Here is a 20070-nt window from a genome sequence, read left to right as displayed (position 1 = left end):
CCGTTGATTTGGTAGCGACGATTTTTGTAGACCGTCGCTATTAGCGACGGTTTTTGACAACCGTCGCCAATAGCGACGGTTTGTGCACAAACCGTCGCTATTGGCGAAGGTTTAACTCAAAATTGTCGCTATGATTCTATATATACCGAGGTTCGCGAACATTTTCATCAGCGATTTTCGCCTTTCTTCTCTGGTAGTAGCGAAACTCTATCAATTTTTTCGCAGTTTCGGTTTTTTAACTTTGTACTAACATTTTTTCGTATTCATTTCGTAGATTTTCTCGTCGGTGTGATCTTTCAGTGTTACGTGGATCTGCATACTTCACGCACGCCAAGTTTTTAAAATGTTTTCTTTACAGAAAATTTAATATTTAATTTTAATTTTTGCATAGTAGTTTATTTATGAATTTTAGCGTAGTATTTTATTTATGAATTTGAGCGTAGTAGATTATTTATTTTGTAAATCATGCATGAGTTTTTTTTACTAGATAATTAAGTTAAAATCGTCGCTTCATTAAGCTACGGTTGATTAAAAACCGTCGCTTCATTAAGCTACGGTTTTGTCAAAAACCGTCGCTTAATATAGCGACGGTTTTATTACGCTGAATGAAAGCGACGGTTTGTATATAACCGTCGCTAAATGCGGTATTTTTCAACAAAACCGTCGCTAATTTGTAACGGTTATTGAGAAACCGTCGCTAATAGAAGGCGACACGACCTTCGGTTACGGACCACCAAACCGTCACTAAAACCGTCGCTTAACCCTTTAGGTGACTGTTTTAGCGACGGTTAAAACCGTCGCACTACAAGAATAAATGCTTATGGTGACATTCATAAATGTCATCATATTCAACATTTAGTGACATTTAAGTTTTAGTGACACCTCCAACAAATATCATCTATTCCAATGTCATCTTAAACTTACTGACATTTTTTAATGTCATTATAAGATGTTAATGACAACTTCATACGTGTTACTAATTATTCATATAATGACAATTTTAAATGTCAGGAAAACTCATGTTTAAATACATTTATAGATGCCTTGTTATTATAGTAATAATGAAAAATTTATATGTCAGTTAAAATCATTTATAATGACAACTAAAAGTGTCGCGTATGTTATTTATAGTGACAATAACAAATGTGAGAATATTTGGGTTGGATAAATATAGGAGGAGGGAAAATTAGATAAAATAAATGTGAGAATAAAAAAACATATTAAATTAGTTATGCTGACATTTTTAATTGATGTCCTTTTTTATATGGAGGGAGACAATTATTTTTCATCCTCCAATATTTATCTAACCCAAATATTCTCACACTTATTTATAGTGAAATTTTTAAGTTTTTTAATGATTTTTTACAATGTGGGAAAAGTAATTGTTCTCCTCCATATAAAAGATGACATCAATTAAAAATGTCATGATAACTAATCTAATATGTTTTTTTATTTTACACATTATTAATTTTTTACAAGTGTCATTATTAAGTATTTATAACAACATTTAATTAAAAGTGTCTACACAAAATTGTCACAATAGTCATTTATTGTTGTAGTGTCGCTAGCCTCTTTTTTTTGTAGTGAATATTTTTAGCATGAAAAGTAATTTTTTATAGATAACTTAACCGTCGCTAGCCTCTTTTTTTGTAGTTAATATTTTTAGCACGAAAAGTAATTTTTTATAGATAACTTAAATATGATATATGTCTCACGAAATTGGCTCCTGGAATCATCTGATGAGAGTTTTTGTGTTATATTTAAGCCCAATTCGTTATCACGTCTAAGCCGATTTCAGTCATTTAGTGGGGATAAAGACTCGTGTTGGTGTTGTATATTATTAAATTAATATAAATAAGTTAGCTATAAAACTACTTAAAAACTAAAAATAAATAAAGATTCATTCATTATATTTTCAAGGAATTATTATAAAAAAAAATTTAATTATTAAAATATAATATTTTCTGTTAAATTCAGAAAGCGTTAATATCTAAATTTAGGGTATTAATGCATTAAAATTTAGTTTTTTCATCACTAATGGTATTTAAAGAAAATGAAAAGAAAAAAATTGAAATATATAAATTAAGAAAATAAAGGACTAAAATAAGGGAATTTAGTTGTACTAATACATTTTTTTTATGGTAAACTTGTAACTTTATTGAAAAGTAGTAAGATCGTTCATTACAAGGTCTACCAACCAAAAAGAAAAATTCCCAGGAACCCAAACAAAAGGGGATTGAAAACAAATAGCAAAAGAAGCAAGGTTGTGTGCAACAACATTCTCCGATCGACGAACATGACTCAGATTGATTTTATGTTGGCCGTCCAGGAGCCTCTTGATATCCAATGCAATTGCACCTATATAACTGAAATCCTCAGCTGGGTTGGCGACTGCTTGCACCGTCAAAAAGAATCAGTTGTGATCTCATGTATCTCGTTCTTGGATCACCGTAATCCTTCTCGAATAGCCATCAATTCCCCATGGACCACCGATAATGGCTTGGAAATTTTTCTCCCAAAGGCTATCAGCAAGTGTCCCGTGTGGTCTCGCACTATCCCACCGATTGAGTAATTACCAGTAGCCTCATTAACCGCATCATCCACTTCCAATCGTCGTTGATCCATCTGCGGTCTCTTCCAACGTGCAGGTGGAGTTATCAGGTTTCGCTTATTGTCTGTATTCAGTGCTTCTCGAGCTGACTTGTGATCTCAAAGCAACGTTTCACTCCATTCAACATCCAATCGATCTGTCCTGGAGCCCTTGTCATGGAGAAGACGAGTTCTGGCTTGCCAAACAGCCCATGTTCTCATCACAAAGGTCTGAAGATTGGTTTTATTAAGCACGTCTTTCATCCGCAAGAAAATGTCAATAAGGTCCAAACTTTGAAAATGCTTCAGAGTCGTCATGAACACCGAAGCCTTCCAACTTCTTTTTACCACCGGACACCAGAAGAGAGCATGGCAAGTGGAGTCCATATGGTGGTGGCATAGTTGACAGGAACCCGAGACATGAACATGGTGCGCCATCAAATTCGCTTGTGTCGGAATGATATTTGAGATAGCTCGCCACCAAAAGATACGGACTTTAGACGGCACTGACATGGACCAGAGAAATTTCCACCACTTCTTTGATTGGAAAACCGAGCTGTGAATGGGGGGTTTATAGAGCCCAATGTCGAGTTTATACCCATCTCTCACCGAATACTTCCCTTTTGCATCGTAAAACCAGTATCTCGAGTCCTTAGTCGACCCTTGTGCTATTGGGAGTGCCAAGACATCTCATACCTTATAGGAAGGTATAACCTTATGCAGTAGGGGTTCATTCCAGGAGCCATTCAATATAAGAGTGTTGACAGTTTCAAGGTCCCCCTGGTAACCCGGATGGCGTCTCAGGGACTGAATTCCTGGGATCCAGTGATCCTGGAATGTTGAGATGTCCTCCCCAGTATTAACCCGCCAGCGAAGCCCCTCCTTCAAGAGATTCCTGCTCCACAAAAGTGATCTCCAGGTATACGATGGATTGGTTCCAAGGGAAGCATGCATAATGTCCTGATACTTGAAATATCTTTCCTTGAGAACACGCGCCACTAAAGATTCTGGATCGCTGATTATTCTCCATAGCTGTTTTGCTAGTAGAGCTTTATTGAAAGACTCCAGATGCCTAAATCCCATGCCACCCATACACTTTGGGACACATAATGTTTGCCAGGTTTTCCAATGCATATTCTTCTTCCCTTCCTGCTTACCCCACCAAAAGTTTGCGCATTCCCTCTCAATTGCCTCACTGATGGCCTTCGGTAAGTGAAAGCAAGACATAGCATATGTGGGAATTGACTGGAGCACAGACTTGATTAAAGTTTCTTTGCCACCGGCTGAGAAAGTTTTATGACCCCACCCTTGCAATCTGGTAACCACTCTCTCAATAAGGTATCGAAATTGTAACTTCTTGCTTCTCAGGGAGAACGTCGGGAGGCCCAAATATATCTCATGCCCTTGAGTAATAGAGATGGTAAGCCTTTGTTTTATCATCTGTGTCAATGCCTCGTCTATATTAGGGCTGAAAGATAATGAGGATTTCTCGAAGTTAATGAGCTGTCCGGAAGCCTTTTCATATAACGAAAGACACTGACGGATACCATCACACTCCTCAATAGTTGCCTTAAAGAATATAAGGCTATCATCTGCAAAAAATAAGTGAGAGATTGGAGGGCAAGATGCAGCAATACGAATACCTGTTATCATTTTACGAGTTTCCCATGACTTCAGGATCGAAGACAGGCCCTGGGTACATAGAACAAATAGGAATGGAGAAAGCGGATCACCTTGACGCAACCCTCTCCCCCGATTCAAACTGCCAATGATCTAACCATTAAGCGCAAAAGAGTATTTGACCGAGCGGACGCACCACATCATTTTTTCAACCCATGCTTGAGCAAAACCGAGTTTTGTCATAATCTGTTCCAAGAAGCTCCACTCAATGCAATCATATGCCTTACTCATGTCAAGTTTCAAGGCCGCAAATCCTTTCTTCCCCTTTTTCCTGCTACGTACCCAATGCAGAGCCTCAAATCCTAGAATTATATTATCGGTGATCAATCGTCCCGGAACAAAGGAACTTTGGAACTCGTCGACTACACTATTCATAAGAGTGCGGAGCCCATTTGTCAGGGCTCGAGCAACAATTTTATAACACACATTACACAAGCTAATTGGACGGAAGTCTTTCATGGTCATGGGGTTCTTTATTTTTGGGATGAGAGTGACTATGGTCTCATTCCAGTTTGCAAACTGCCTACCTCCATTAAGAACTTCCAAGACCGCCATCGATACTTCTCTGCCAATTTCATGCCATTATTTTTGGAAAAAGAAAGCCGACATACCATCCGGTCCGAGAGCTTTGTCCGGGTGCATGTCAAACAAAGCTTTCCTAACCTCCTCAGTCGAGAATTTCGCACATAAAGTCGCGTTCATATCTTCATTCAGCTTCGGTACAATGTGTTCAATGGCTTGGGACGTGACGTGGCTCGAAGGGTTTGTCGACATGAACAAGTTGGAGAAGTAATCCAGAACTATCTCAGCCATGCTGCTTTTATCTGTACACCAATCCCTATGTGAGGATACCAGCCCAGAAATCAAGTTCCTAGCTCTTCGACGTGATGCACATGCATGGAAGTACTTCGAGTTTTGATCTCCATACGCCATCCAGTTAGCTTTACTCCGCTGTTTCCAGTATATTTCCTCATTGGATGAGAGGAGCTCTACCTCTTTCTCTAGCCTCTGAATATCAATCGCAGAGTCTTGCCACTTGTCATGAGTTTTCAGGCTATTAAGTATGTCCCTTTTTTGTTTGATTTGTCGCGGGAGGCAACGGAATCGGTCACCTGCCCAAGCCATGAGGGCTTTTTTACATTGTGAGATGCGATCTGATAGCATTATAGAAGCATCCAAAGTGCACCAGCCCCTGGCAATAACATCCGAGCACTCATCCTCAGTGGCCCAATGTGTTTCAAAGCGAAACGTGGATTTATGGGGGTTAAAGCTGTGTGGCTGTTGCTCCAAGTTCCATGAGAATTGGCCTGTGGTCGGAATGATAAAATTCTAGAGATTGAGCTCTTGCTGTAGGGTATAAAATTCTCCACTCAAAGGTTCCTACATAACGATCAAGGCGCTCAAATATAAGATCCCTTCAGGGCGTCTGTTAACCAATGTAAAAAATTCACCACTTCCATGCAGGTCTTGAAGGGAACATGTATCAAGGTATCTCGAAAAGCCTGAGTCTGATGTAGAGGCCGTATATTCCCTCCAATTTTCTCTGTATCATAGCAAACTTCATTAAAATCTCCTCCCACTATCCATGGTATACCCGAATATTCTGGCATCCCATGGAGTCGTAGTAAGAGGTCCCACGACAGATATCTTTTGTTTGACTCGGGGTTGCCATAGAAACCAGTAAATCTCCAGAATTTCTCAGAGTGTCTCACTGTGCAGTCAATGTGACCCATTGTATACGACATAATTCTTACGCCAAACGGTTCTTTCCACATAAGCATCAGACCCCCGCTTCTGCCGAGACAGTTAACAATAAACATACCAGAAAATCCTAGGACATTCTTCCACCATTGGCATTGATTGTCCCTCAATTTTGTTTCAGAAAGGAATAGGAGGGACGGGTTCTTTTCAGCGACAAGTCGCTTAAGTTCCCGGAATGCCCGCTGATTCCCAAGCCCTCGGGCATTCCAAACGATACAACTCATAACTGTCGGCGGGGTTGCTTAGCAACCGCCGTCGGTGATGTATTGGCAATGTTTTCTTCTGATTCCTCAAAAGCCCTCTTCTTCGAGTACCCATCAGGGACCTTTCTCAAGTTCCTGGGAACAGCCACAGTATCATTAGTAGGACTATTTGGATTATGGTGTGCAGCGGATATGAAACCCTTTTCTCTAGCACGACGTTTCCATTTCTTCTGATCTTGCAAAATCAAATGTTTATCATTGCCCATAGAATTGCAATGTTCGTCCTGGCCAACCTCATTCATCTGTGCCTCTTTTTCTTGCTGATTTAGAATCGTTTCAGGTTGAAGATGAGATGCATGTTGGTCAAGTAAGCCTAAATTGTTTAGATCAAAAGCCATCTCCACACCCCCAGCAGCCGAATGACTGCCCCCTCTTGGTTGATTCCCCACCGACTTGATAGTATCAATTGCCACCTTCTCAGAATGTAAAACAAGATTCACTGAATTGCTGCCCTCCTGCTGCTCTTCTTCTTTGGAACGGCTAGTGTTAGACAAATTCCTGTAGCTTCCGGATGACTTCGTCGGGGAGGTCTGCCTTGGCTTTATGGAATTCATTCCTCGTGGGGTCACTTTAAGCCAAGCACCATAACATAACTTATCGTCCTCCTCATGCTCTATATCACAATCACGAAAGGTGTGCCCCATACGGCCACAACGATAGCAAAAGTCTGGCAACCGTTCGTAGGCCAAAATCACAAAGACTTCACCATCTTCCATGTTCATAGAAAGTCGAATATGTTGCTTAAGAGGTTTAGTTATGTCAATACATACCTTTAAGCGAGCGTAGCTGCCCATGGCAAAACCGTTATCTCTCGTATCAATCTCCTCAATATGCCCTAGATGCTTGCCCAATTTTTCCAGGATATCCTTGTACATGCAGATTATCGGAAGGTTATAGCATTGGATCCATATCGATATTTCCGAGAACGACAGAATGCTAGGGGTTTGTAATCCTCGAGGCTCCCTGAATATGATAAGGTTTCGAAAGATATTCCATGGCCCGCTTTCGATCTTGTAGAGACTTGAAATCCAGAAGAAACGTGTTGTCTCCCAAGGCGCCAATCTCAATATGTTTATTGGCTTGTAATATACGAGTGATCTGGGCGAAGAAAGCTTCGCGGTTGATCGCCTTGGAAGAGAATACTTTGGCCACTAAACAATTACCAATATGTTGCTCATCGACCGATAAAGTTTCCGCCTCAATCAAAAGCGGTGGATTGTCGGAAGGAGGACGTGAGATCTTAAGTTCGTTGACAAGGCGCGCAACAACATTGGGGTCCATTGTGAAAGACGGTTGAAGCTTGACTGAGATCAACGATTTATTTGTACAATATTGCCAAACAAAACCTACACTAGGGTAGCGAGGAGGCTCTCACTATCGGTTTCACCAGGAAACCCTAGGAGAGAAAGAAGACTAAACTTTTACTAAATCTAAAAACGGCCAGATAACTTTTAGTCTATAGTTGTACTAATACATTTAAAACAGAATAGTTAGTAAAATAACTTTGATCAAACATTTTTTTAAAAAAAAATGATTGGTGTGTTTTTGGAAACACTAAGATACACTTGGAAAGTGTCATTTTTTAAAAATAAAATTTTATCAAAGTTATTCCCCAAATATCCCATTTAAAACCTCTATTTTTAAAAACGACCTTACTTAAAATTTTATAATATAGTCTTACATCATTTAAAAACTATAAAATAGCCTTATTACCATTTTCTCTATCTTAATTTAATTTTGGGTTTGACGTATAAAATTTTGTCATCATAAAATTGGTCAATTTACTATAATTATTAAAGTCAGATATTTCTCATGATATGATTTTTACAATTTGATTTTTTTTATAAATATTTATTTATATTATATGATAGTATATTAATAAATTATGAATGTTTTAAGTATAAATTGGTGCAATATTTGGTCAATTTAATATGAACAAATTAAATTCATTATATTATAATGATGAACAAAAAAGACGCCAATTTTTTACCTTTTATTTGACTACTAATCTTGGTGGAAGATTCAATGTTCTATTTCTAGATGTTTTTTTTTTCATATATGCATAAACTTTCAAACTTTAGTCATGAAATTGTTCATTTTTTTTTCAATCCGACGCCAAAGTTTTTTTTTTATTTTTTTATTCATAGTTTTTAGTTAAGGTACGAGTTTATTAGTAATTTTGATATACATTTCTATCTTTTTCAGATTTTTTTCTCCGACTTATCTTCATTTTTTTAAATGTTCAGACTATCTCAATAAATCTTATATATTCACTTATATATAAATATCATGTGTTAATAAAATAATTTTTTTTTTACATCAAAATTATCGAACACTAAAAAATTTAATATGTGTGTCACAAAAAACTAGTATATGGTTGATTTGTACGATGTGATTTCTTTGGTCATTTTATTATAAATTTAATCACTTAATGTAAACAAATTATTATTTTCTTAAAGTTTATTTTACGTCCAAATCAAAAATTTTAATAATAAGTGTCATCCATAGTAAACGGCATGAGAGACTTGTATTGATAAATAGAGTTATTTATACAACCAGACGCAGGAAGCGCTTTTGTTTACCCCGTTTCGTCTCTCTTCTTGTTCTCTCTCCCTCTCCCCGTGTGTATATGTAATATATATATACATAGAGAGAAGACAGAGAATAAACTGCAGAAAAATATATACTTTTTGCTGTGATTTTGCGGCCCTTGTCCCTCCACAATCATCTATCCCAGGTTGCTTTGGCAGACCTTTGTTGTTTTATTGTATAATATTATTTTTTTTTTTGCTAGCTTATCTTTCTTCTGTTTCAGTCTCCCTTCTATTTAATTGATTGGAATTTATGAGAATCGCATAATCTGTCATGGGTTTTTCTTGATGAAATCAAAATTTATGTTCTCTTACAATACTGTACGATTGCTTGTGTTTCTTGACTTTAAAGAAAGAGATATATACGATGTTTCATAATTTGGGTATTTTCTTTACGAATCTGTAGGCTGCTTTTTAATTTAAAGAGAGTTATTTAATAGGTTGGTTTTTTGTTATGAAAGTCACCCAGAAAGGAATTTGTTCTAGGGGTTGATGGGTGGCGGTAAATTCCAATTATTTTTCTTGGATGGTTCATCCAATTTTGATTGTATTTTAAATCTTTTGTTATTGTAGCAGAGGTTTGTTCAGTTACTTAAGGCTGCCATATAAGGAAAGGCCTTCGGGTATTGTTTTCTGTCGAGAGAGGTGCTTGCTCGTGAAGTCGATGCGTCTTCTACGAGCTTGATTTCTTTCTCGCTGTAATTAAGTTATAATCGACCTCAAGATTTGATCTTTATTGTTTCTGCGATCATATTCTTGCTTTCACATGGTATCGGCGGGAAAGAGAGTCTCATAAGATTAAATTTTGATTATCATTTCAATCATGGGTGCTGTTTGTTGCTGCTGGAGGGATGAATGGGAAGATTTTGCAAATCCGAACAGCTCTGTGTATAGGAACTGTGTTTGCCTTCGTTGCTTTGTTCAGAACTTTTTACTTGTGGTATGATGTGGTTTCTTCTCTGTCAAATTTTATTTGAATGAATGCTTATAATCATACTTTGCTTTAAGTCCATTTCTGATTTTAGGGTGCTAGGTTCAGTGGCTATATTGTTCTCGAACTTTATTATAATTATATAATTGCATTCTGCAGTATGAATCAATATTTCACAGAGAAGGACATGCCTTGCCTTCTTCTTCTCAGGGGACAACATCTTTCAGTTCTACGGAAGCACTTGATGACTCTTTAGCTGATATGTATCATGCTCCTCCAAGACCTCTGCCTTATGATGTGAATCCAAGATATGTCCGCATCCAGCTGGATGAATCAGTCTCAAGAAGGGAGAAAGGCTCAACTCATGCAAACAATGAAATGGAACCGCTAAGAATGAGTGCATTTGAGAAAGAGTCTGATTCATTGAGTTACACAAGCAAACAGAAGGACTTTATGTGTGATGAAGGATCGAAAGAATACCATTCGAAATCTCCACTAAAGCTCTCAACAGTTAAAACCATGACAGGTTTTGCCCATATTTACCCATCTTCGGAGGATGAAGATGTTTGTCCAACATGCCTTGAAGGTACCGAATAGTAGCTGCTATAATAATGTTATGTTCTTGCAAAATTTATTTACTTAGATATGCCAAGTAAACATCTTTACATATTCACAATCAATTTACCGTGAATTGATTGTGTGGCTAAAAGTACTATCAGCGGTAGTTGCATGCTTAGGAAATAGCAACATAATAGGAACAAAACTCTCAATAAAGCTTGAATTATTTTGTAACGCTCGCATTTTATTGGTTGTGGTTTGAGTTTATCTCTAAGCAATAAATAGAACTCGTTTGTTATGAAACTGTAAGACTGTTGCATCCTCTTCTGCAGAATATACCGCTGAAAATCCCAAGATACTGACAAAATGTTCTCACCATTTCCATCTTGGTTGTTTATATGAGTGGATGGAAAGAAGTAATACCTGTCCGGTTTGTTGCAAGGTACAGACTGATCCTTCCTGGTGTTTTGCTGTCTGGTTATAATTTACAGTCGCATTTATTTGCTTGCAAGCTTTGAATTGTACTTTCTCCCCTTTATTTTTTTCTGTTATCTCAAACTTATTAAAACTCCTCGTGCTGTATGTTGTAATCTTTTGTCATCCTTTTTGCACTGGCTAAGACCAATTTTTTTCTAAAGCCCATGGTTAGTCTCGTTAATTGTGCATAGGCGGATAGTTATGTGAAGGCCTTTGCTCTTCATTCTTCATGCTCTGTCCCCTTTATTTATTGCTTTTCATTTGGAGTACTTGTAGGCTTGTTGATCAAACTTATTTTCCGTGCGGAATTCTTTTGCACTGTGCATGTTTCGTAGTCTTGTAAGCTTCTATGTACCACCTTATTCTGTATGCCCTCAAACAACAAGAGGGATGGGAAGGCATGCAACAGAACTACAAACTAGATAATTGAGTGTTGATAGGAAGTTGAATGGTTCAATGGAGACGTAAGGTGGTGAAAGGCCGCTAGGACTGGTAAACTGTAACCTCACAGTAGACTCTATATCAATGCTACATAAATCCATGTGATATGTAACTACTGCTTGACTTTTGGTAGACTCGAGTATTTCGGGGCCTCGGCTTGTCTGAGTCTGTTGTATGAGAGGACAATCTTTAACGTGTACACCTTGAGCCAGGTGCCAACATCTGAAACTTAAAAAAAAAATATTAAGCAGCAAATACATTATGAGGAGTTATGGGAGAAACAAGCTTTTTCAACTGAAACCATGCCGAGAAGTGCTGAAGTTTCAATGAAACATTGATTTGCTGTACAAATAGAGGGATATATGTTTCGCTCTCAGAGTCTGATAAATATATAATTGGTTTACAGGTGATGGCATTTGATGAAACAACTTGATTTTTCAAAGAAGCTCCAGTCGCGCATGAGTGCAGCCGCCACCGGAGAAAGAAAGCACTTCGAAGTAGACCGGGAGTGTAAAGTCATTGTAAATACCGCTTGCTAGTTGAACAAGAGTGTAAGTGTTGCCATTATACGCAGCAAGACAATATCTCACATATATAATTTCTCCCCGTGTTTCTTTGTGTATCATCCTGACATTTATTTGGTTGCAACAATTGCGGAATGTGAGCAAGTTGAATGGAGTTTGAGGCTGTGAGGTGATATTTCAGTTTCACAAGATTTGAGAGCTCCAGCTAAATTGAAGTTGGTCGTGTCTTGGAAAAAAAAGGGGGAAGTTTGGACTGAGATGATTACTTGTGAGCAATTTGAGAAAATAGAAGTTTGGCTTTTGGCTTTCCACTTTGCGAGGAATTCGATAGGGGTAGATTAGGAGAAAAACGATGTGCTGGGTTCCGAAGAGTTCGGAGAATGTTTGCGAATCTCTTAGCTGCCTAAACTGCCCGCAATATATTAAGGGCAAATTTCAAAAAAATACATCTGTACATCTTTTGTTTAAGATTCAGTACCTATATGATTTTTTTTACAAATCAATACCTGACAACTATACAAACTTAGTTTTAGCTCCCTACAAAGATAAATTTACATTTTTGCCCTTTTATTATTTAAATAAATATATAGTTTTATCCACCAAATTAATTGTGTGTGTTCCATCTACCAAAATATTAGTACCTATTATAGGGTTTCAGATATTTGATTTTGTTATTTGAATACTCCAAATGTGTAAACAAATACTATATTTTCGAAAAATAACAAGAAATTCAGTCATTGTTGGTTTTTCATTAAAAATGCATTATGATGACTTATTCATGTCATTTTATTTTTAAAAAAATATAGTTGTTCACTCATCATGAACTAAGATTAAGTACTTATTTTGACATATAAAGTATATATTTTGAAGTTTCAGATACTTGATTTGACTCTTTAAATACTCCGAATGTGTAAGAAAATACGAAGATCACCATAAATTTAGTTATTGTTTGTCTTTTCATGAAAGGTGTATTTGAATGACATATTCATCTCATTTAATATTTTTTTGTAAAAAAAATTAAATTCCAAACTAAGCATGTAAATTTTAAAATATTTAGTTTTACTTGAGAAATACCTATTTGTAAATTTTAAAATATTTAGTTTTACTTGAGAAATACCTATTTTGAGTTTGCAAATACTTGATTTCGTAAATAAGATACTCACAATATGTATTAAAATACTGGATATTCGAATAGACAACGTAAATTCACCAAGTATTGGTATTTCAATAGAAAATGCATTTGGATGACATATTTATCTAATTTAATATATTTTTTTGTTAAAAAAACAAATTTTCAAATAAGCATGAAAATTTTAAAGTACTTAGTTTTACTTGAGAAGTACCTAATTTGAGTTGGCAAATACTTGATTTCGTAAATGAGATACTCACAATATGTATTAAAATGTTATATATTTGAATAGACAACGTAGGTTCTCCAAGTGTTGGTATTTCCATGGAATACGCATTTGGATGAGAAGTATCTAATTTGAGTTTGTAAATACTTGATTTGATATAGGAGATACTCATAATATGTCATAGAATACTGGATATTCAAATATGCAACGTAAGTTCACAAAGTGTTGACTTTTCATGGAAAATGCATTTGGATGACATATTCATCTCATTTAATATATTTTTTGTAAAAAAACAAAAAACAAATTCTAAAATAAGCATGAATATTTTAAAGTACTTAGTTTTACATGCGAAGTAACTAATTTGAGTTGCAAATACTTGATTTCGTAAATGAGATACTCACTATATGTAACAAAATACTGGATATTCGTATAGGCAATGTAAATTCTCCAAGTTTTGGTATTTTCATGGAATATGCATTTGGATGAAAAGTACCTAATTTGAGTTTTCAAATACTCGATTTGGTACAGGAGATACTCATAATATGTAATAGAATACTGGATATTCGAATATCCAACGTAAGTTTACCCATTGTTTGCTTTCCACGGAAGATTCGTTTGGATGACATATTTATCTCATTTAATATATTTTTTGTAAAAAAAAAAAAAAATTCCCAAATAAGCATAAAAATTTTAAAGTACTTAGTTTTACTTGAGAAATACATAATTTCATTTTGCAAATACTTGATTTGGTACATGAGATACTCATAATATGTAATAGAATACTGGATATTCGAATATGAAACTTAAGTTCACCAAGTATTGGTCTTTCTATGGAATATGCATTTGGATGACATATTCATCTCATTTAATATTTTTTTGTAAAAAAAAAACAAATTCTCAAATAAGCATGAATGTTTAAAAGTACTTAATTTTGCTTGAGAAGTACCTAGTTTCATAATGCAAATACTTGATTTGGTACACGAGATACTCATAATATATAAATAGACTACTTGATATTCGAATATGCAAACGTAAGTTCATCAAGTATTGGTCTTTCCATTAAAATATGTATTTGGATTACATATTCATCTTATTTAATATTTTTTTGATAAAAAAATATCTCAAATATGCATGAAAATTTTAAAGTACTTAGTTTTACTTGAGAAGTATCTAATTTGAGTTTGCAAATACTTGATTTCGTAAATGAGATACTCACAATATGCATTAAAATACTGGATATTCGAATATGCAATCTTTCCTTGGAAAATTCATTATGATACTTATTCATATCATTTAAATAAATAAACATAGTTCATTATTCATCGTGGACTAATTGGAAGATGCATTATGAACATAGTTCGTAAATGAGCTTGAAGTTTGCATTTTAAGTATATCTATCGATATTTGAATTAATGATTTATAAAATACTCATCAATATTAATTGACAATACTTTTGATATTCATTGAATGACTTATTTGACAATTATTCTTATTTGACATAATACTTATTGGTAATTATTCATTATACTTATTAGTATTATTTTCTTTATACTTATGAGTATTAATTTATAATATCATTAATATTCATTCACAATACTTGTTGGTATTCATTAAATGACAAGGCAATACTTCATTTGATATCATCCACATTAGTATTCATTCATAATATTTATTGGTAATCATTCATTATATGTATCAATATTCTTTCATTATACTTATTATCAAATTTGAGTTTTTAAATGATAAAATCAATTATCAGTTGAATCTAATTATGTAATACTTTTAACAATTTAGGTATCACATTTTTATTTCACGGATCTCATCATCAAAGGTCACTTAATATTGACTTCAAATTATATATTTTGACATCATCAAATAATCGAATTTGAGTATCTAATGGTAAAATCAAGTATTTGTAGACTCGTATTAGGTATTATTTGTATTAATTTAGGTATCACATTTTTACCTAACGAATGTCATCATCAAAGACCACACAATATTAACTTCAAATTATATATTTTGACATCCCAAAATAGTTGGATATAAGTATTTAAAGAGTAAAATCAAGTATTTGCGAACTCGCATTAGATACTCTTTGTACCAATTTAGCTATCATATTTTTAACTTCACCAATTTAGATACTCTTCGTATCAATATATCTTCCATGAAAAGAACAACACTTGGTAAATTTACGTTGCCTATTCGAATATCCAGTATTTTAATACATATTGTGAGTATCTCATTCAAGATATCAATTATTTACAAACTCAAATTAAATACTTCTCAAGTAAAACTAAATATTTTAAAATTTAAATACTTAGCTGGGAATTTTTTTTGTTTTTTTACAAAAAAAAAATTAAATGACATGAATATGTCATCTAAATGCATCTTCCAATGAAAGATAAACACTTGGTGAGCTTACGTTGTATATTCGAATATCCAATATTCTATTACATATTATGAGTATCTCAAATACAAAATCAAATATTTGCAATCTCAAATTAAGTACTTCTCAAATAAAATAAGTACTTTAAAATTTACATGCTTAGTTGGGAATTTGTTTTCTTTTACAAAAAAATATTAATGAGATGAATATGTCATCCAAATGCTTATTCCATAGAAATATCAATACTTGGTGAACTTACGTTGTCTATTCAAATATCCAGTATTTTAATATATATTGGGAGTATCTCATTTACGAAATCAAGTATTTGCAAACTCAAATTAGGTACATCTCAAGTAAAAATAAGTACTTTAAAATTTTCATGTTTAGTTGAGAATTTTTTTTTTAAATATTAAATGAGATGAATATGTCATCCAAATGTATATTCTATAAAAATACCAACACTTGGTGAACTTACTTTTCTTATTCGAATATCCAGTATTTTAATACATATTGTGAGTATCTCATTTACGAAATCAAGTATTTGCAAACTCAAATTAAGTACTTCTCATTTAGGGAGAAAAATTAAGTATTGATATACTCGAATTAGATACTTTTTGTGTTAATTTAGGTATCATATTTTAACTTCACAAATGACACATCAAAAGTAACTCAATATTACTTGAAACTATATTTTTTTATATCAAAAAATAATCAAAATTGAGTCTTAAAATAGTAAATCAAGTATATGTGAAATCAAATTAGGTACTATTTGTATCAATTTAGGTAGCACGTTTTTTATTCACAAATCTCATCATCAAATAACATTCAATATTATCTTCGAACTATGTATTTTGACATACTCAATCGAATTTGAGTATTTAGAAGGTAAAATCAAGTATTTGTGGACTCGAATTATGTATTATTTGTATTAATTTAAGTATCACATTTTTACTTCACGAATTTCATCATCGATGTCACTTAATATTAAATTCAAATTATATTTTGGCATTCTCAAATAATTGGATATGAGTATTTACGGGGTAAAATCATTTATTTATAGACTCTAATTAGATACTATTTGTACCAATTTAAGCATCACATTTTAACTTCATAAATGACACCATCAAACGTCACTTAATATTACTTGAAACTTAAGTATTTTTTTACACATTTGAAGTATTCAAATAGCCAAATCAAATATTTGAAACCCCAAAATAGGTATTTATCGATCAAAATAAGTACTTTTTTCTAATTCAACAATGAGTGAGAAACTGTGTTTTTTCAAAAATTAGATAACATGAATAAGTCATCTTAATGCATTTTCAATTAAAAGACCAACAATTATTGAATTTATTGTGATAGCTCGAAGATCCAGTATTTTCTTAAACATTTGGAGTATTTATAGAGTCAAATCAAACATTTGGAACTCCAAAATAGGTATTTTGTAGGTCAAAATAAATATTTAATCTTATTTCATGATGAGTGATGACCTATGTTTTTTTTTAAAAAAATAAAATGACATGAATAAGTCATCCTAATGTATTTTTCATTAAAAGACCAACAATGACTGAATTTATGATCAATGCTCGAAAATACAGTATTTTCTTATATATTTGGAGTATTCAAAGAGCGAAATCAAGTATCCGAAACCCCATAATAGGTACTTTATATGTCAAAATAAGTATTTACTTTTATTACATAATAATTGAGAAACAATATTTTTTAAAAATTATATTTTAAATAAAAAGACACATGTATGTTTGTGAATAAAATAATATATTTATTTAAATAATATAAAGGGTAAAAATGTAAATTTTGTCTTATAAGGGTTAAAACTAAAAGTATATATTTTTCAGGTACTGATTTCTAAAAAAATATATCTAGGTACTGAATCTTAATTGAAATGTTGGCAGATGCATTTTTCTTAAATTTACCGATATATTAATTGGCAATTTTAATTGATTTGCAAACGAATGGAGCCTTTTCACGAATTTTTGAATCGCTCGATCTATATTTGATTTGTATTCGAATTCGAACAAACTCTAATATATTTGAACATTTTTTTAGCAGGGTCAAAAATATTTTTCTCGAACCTTAATATTTTATTAAAAATATAATAACATATTAAATATATATATATATATATATATATATATAATAAATTCAAGCTTTTCGGATGTCTCGAGCTTTTGAACTTCGTTCTCGAAGCTTACTATCCGAACAATGATTTGAATAGCTCATAAATAAGTTCAAAGATTTCGTGTCTTCCTGGATTTGGATATTTTCTTGTAAATTTTCTGTCAATGCTTATTCTAGTATCTTATCATCAAATCCTCGTGCTTCAATTTGCTAATAAAATATAGGGGTGATCAAATTTTTTTATTAACCGTCCGAACCGTCTGAACCGAATTGCACCGCACCGTTTTTCATAATATTTTATAAAAACCACGATTAAAAATATTAATAATAAACCGCACCGCATACGCGGTTCGGTTATTTTTTTTGCCAAGAACCGCACCGCCTAAACCGCTTGCAATAATATTGGGCCTTAAATTATAATAATTTGTAAACAACATATTCAAATAAAGAAGTCATCATTCATTATATCCCAATTATCTTCAAAATTATTATTCTTACAAATAAAACGTATCTTTTTCTTAATTATTCTTCGTATTAGTCTTTTATTAAAGTATTTATTTCTTTTGCCACAATATTTTGTTTAAAGTTTAAAAGTAAAAAAAAGATAAAATAGTGTAAATGTCATTTTTGTTGTGAATGTGTTGTGTTGTTAAATTATTAACTTAGTTTTGAATCTTGATTATTATTTTATCTATTTTGATCTTTATATGTTTTGAACTATATTTTATATTTGAAGATAATATATTGTTGTTGTTTTCAAATAAATTAGAATATATGTTCTAATAGTTTTCATTAAAAAAAACCGTAAACCGACCGTAACCGCTTGAAACCGCTTGAAATCACAAGGCTAATTTTTTATGTAAAACCGCAATTAATTTTTCAAAATATTAACCGACCGCATATGGCATTTCGGTTTGAATTTTTTTAAAAAAATCGCAAAACCGCACCGTGATCACCTCTAATAAAATATGCTGTTGGTTTTTGGAAAGTGTTGTGGCTGTCATAGAAGATAATGCAAGTTAGAGTCACAATGAGTTGTGTTACAAGAAGAGCTCTTATGCGTTGATACAAATTCACCAAATAATAACAATGAAAATGATTTCACAGTGAATGAGAGGTTGAAGAAGATTGAAGAAAGCAGAGAGCTTTCATTATTACGAAGAAGATAGAATTTTACAGTAGGTCCTCTATTTATTGCATGTGTTTTCTTGCCTATCCACAAGTCAACAAAAAAAGTAGTTTTGGGCCTAACTAACTCTCCTAACACTAGTTAGTTACATTTAGGTGGTTAAGTTCCTTTATTTACTCTTGATCACTTCACTTGTGCCTTTAAAATCTCGGCCACCACCTCAACATTCTCCACCTTGGCTAGATTTTTACATCTTCCAAATGCAGTAGCTTCACACAGTGCCTGAACTTTGTTCCTGACAAAGTCTTGGTCATCATGTCCGCAGGGTTCTCACTTGTTGATACCTTTTCTCCAACTTTACTCTTCCTTTTGCAATAATCTCTCTTACAAAATAGAATTTAATATCAATGTGCTTAGTTCTTTCATGGTAGACTTGATTCTTGGCTAGATGGATTCCACTTTGACTATCACAGAATACTCTTGGAACTACACTTTTGTTTTCCAAATCAGTGACCATTCCATTCATCCATATGGCTTCTTTGATCGCCTCTGTGACTGCGATGAATTCAGCCTCTGTGGTTGATAGTGACACTGCATGCTGCATGTTACATTTCCAGCTAACCACATTCCCATGGTATTTAAACACATATCCAGTTAGAGATCTCCTTGTATCGAGACACCCCGCGTAATCTGCATCCACGAAGCCCTTTATCGTTTCTGAGTTTCCTCCCTTCCTTTCATACAACAATCCCATTTTTGATGTTCCCCTGAGATACTTGAATATCCATTTCACAGCCTCCCAGTGTTTCCTCCCTGGTTTGCTCATGTAACGGCTTACCAAGCTTACTGCATAAGCTAGATCCGGACGTGTGCAAATCATGGCGTACATGAGGCTTCCTACAGCATTGGAGTAAGGAATCCTCTCCATATATTGCACTTCCTCTTCAGTCTCAGGTGAGTATTTATGTAATAGTTTGAAGTGTAGTGCAGATGGAGTTAATATTGACTTCGACTTGTCCATATTGAATCTCTTCAAGACTTTCTCAATATAACCACTTTGAGAGATGGAGATTCTTCCAACATATCGATTTATGTTAATTTCCATCCCTAGTATCTTACTAGCATGCCCCATATCCTTCATTTCAAACTCACTTTTCAGCAACTCTTTCACCATCTTAGTATCAGATTTGCTCTTTGATGCAACTAGAATATCGTCGACATAAAGTATTAAATAAATTTCAGTGTG

General features: G+C 33.7%; 2 protein-coding genes across 3 annotated transcripts; one reads left to right on the top strand and one right to left on the bottom strand.

Moving 5' to 3' along the window:
• Positions 1–4851: 4851 nt before the first annotated feature.
• LOC142530656 (uncharacterized) lies at positions 4852–6254 on the bottom strand. The gene is made up of 2 exons (XM_075636477.1): positions 5721–6254; positions 4852–5547 (listed from the first exon to the last, which is right to left on the bottom strand). The coding sequence occupies exons 1-2, from the start codon at positions 6252–6254 to the stop codon at positions 4852–4854; spliced, it is 1230 nt and encodes a 409-aa protein (XP_075492592.1).
• A 2594-nt stretch (positions 6255–8848) lies between these two features.
• LOC142531659 (E3 ubiquitin-protein ligase At3g02290-like) lies at positions 8849–12234 on the top strand. 2 transcript variants are annotated; one of them, XM_075637877.1, is made up of 5 exons: positions 8849–9030; positions 9461–9824; positions 9975–10401; positions 10706–10815; positions 11698–12234. In XM_075637877.1, exons 2-5 carry the CDS (start codon positions 9708–9710, stop codon positions 11722–11724), a joined length of 681 nt encoding a protein of 226 aa, XP_075493992.1. In that variant the 5' UTR covers positions 8849–9030; positions 9461–9707; the 3' UTR covers positions 11725–12234. The 2 variants fall into 2 exon arrangements, with proteins under 2 accessions (XP_075493992.1, XP_075493993.1); XM_075637878.1 differs by having other exon boundaries at positions 9458–9824.
• Positions 12235–20070: the final 7836 nt, after the last annotated feature.

Source organism: Primulina tabacum, chromosome 17 (genome assembly GCF_025594145.1).
Source record: "Primulina tabacum isolate GXHZ01 chromosome 17, ASM2559414v2, whole genome shotgun sequence".
Lineage (NCBI taxonomy): Eukaryota > Viridiplantae > Streptophyta > Magnoliopsida > Lamiales > Gesneriaceae > Primulina > Primulina tabacum.
Note: the sequence above shows the minus strand (reverse complement) of the source record. Positions and strands in the feature narration are given on the sequence as shown.

Coding starts and splice junctions, on each gene's coding strand:
- LOC142530656 (XM_075636477.1), bottom strand. CDS start 6,254: ATGAGTTGTATCGTTTGGAATGCCCGAGGGCTTGGGAATCAGCGGGCA. Junction 5,548..5,720: donor TCAAGACCTGCATGGAAGTG/GTGAATTTTTTA, acceptor TTGGAGCAACAG/CCACACAGCTTTAACCCCCA.
- LOC142531659 (XM_075637877.1), top strand. CDS start 9,708: ATGGGTGCTGTTTGTTGCTGCTGGAGGGATGAATGGGAAGATTTTGCA. Junction 10,402..10,705: donor TTGTCCAACATGCCTTGAAG/GTACCGAATAGT, acceptor CCTCTTCTGCAG/AATATACCGCTGAAAATCCC. Junction 10,816..11,697: donor CCTGTCCGGTTTGTTGCAAG/GTACAGACTGAT, acceptor ATTGGTTTACAG/GTGATGGCATTTGATGAAAC.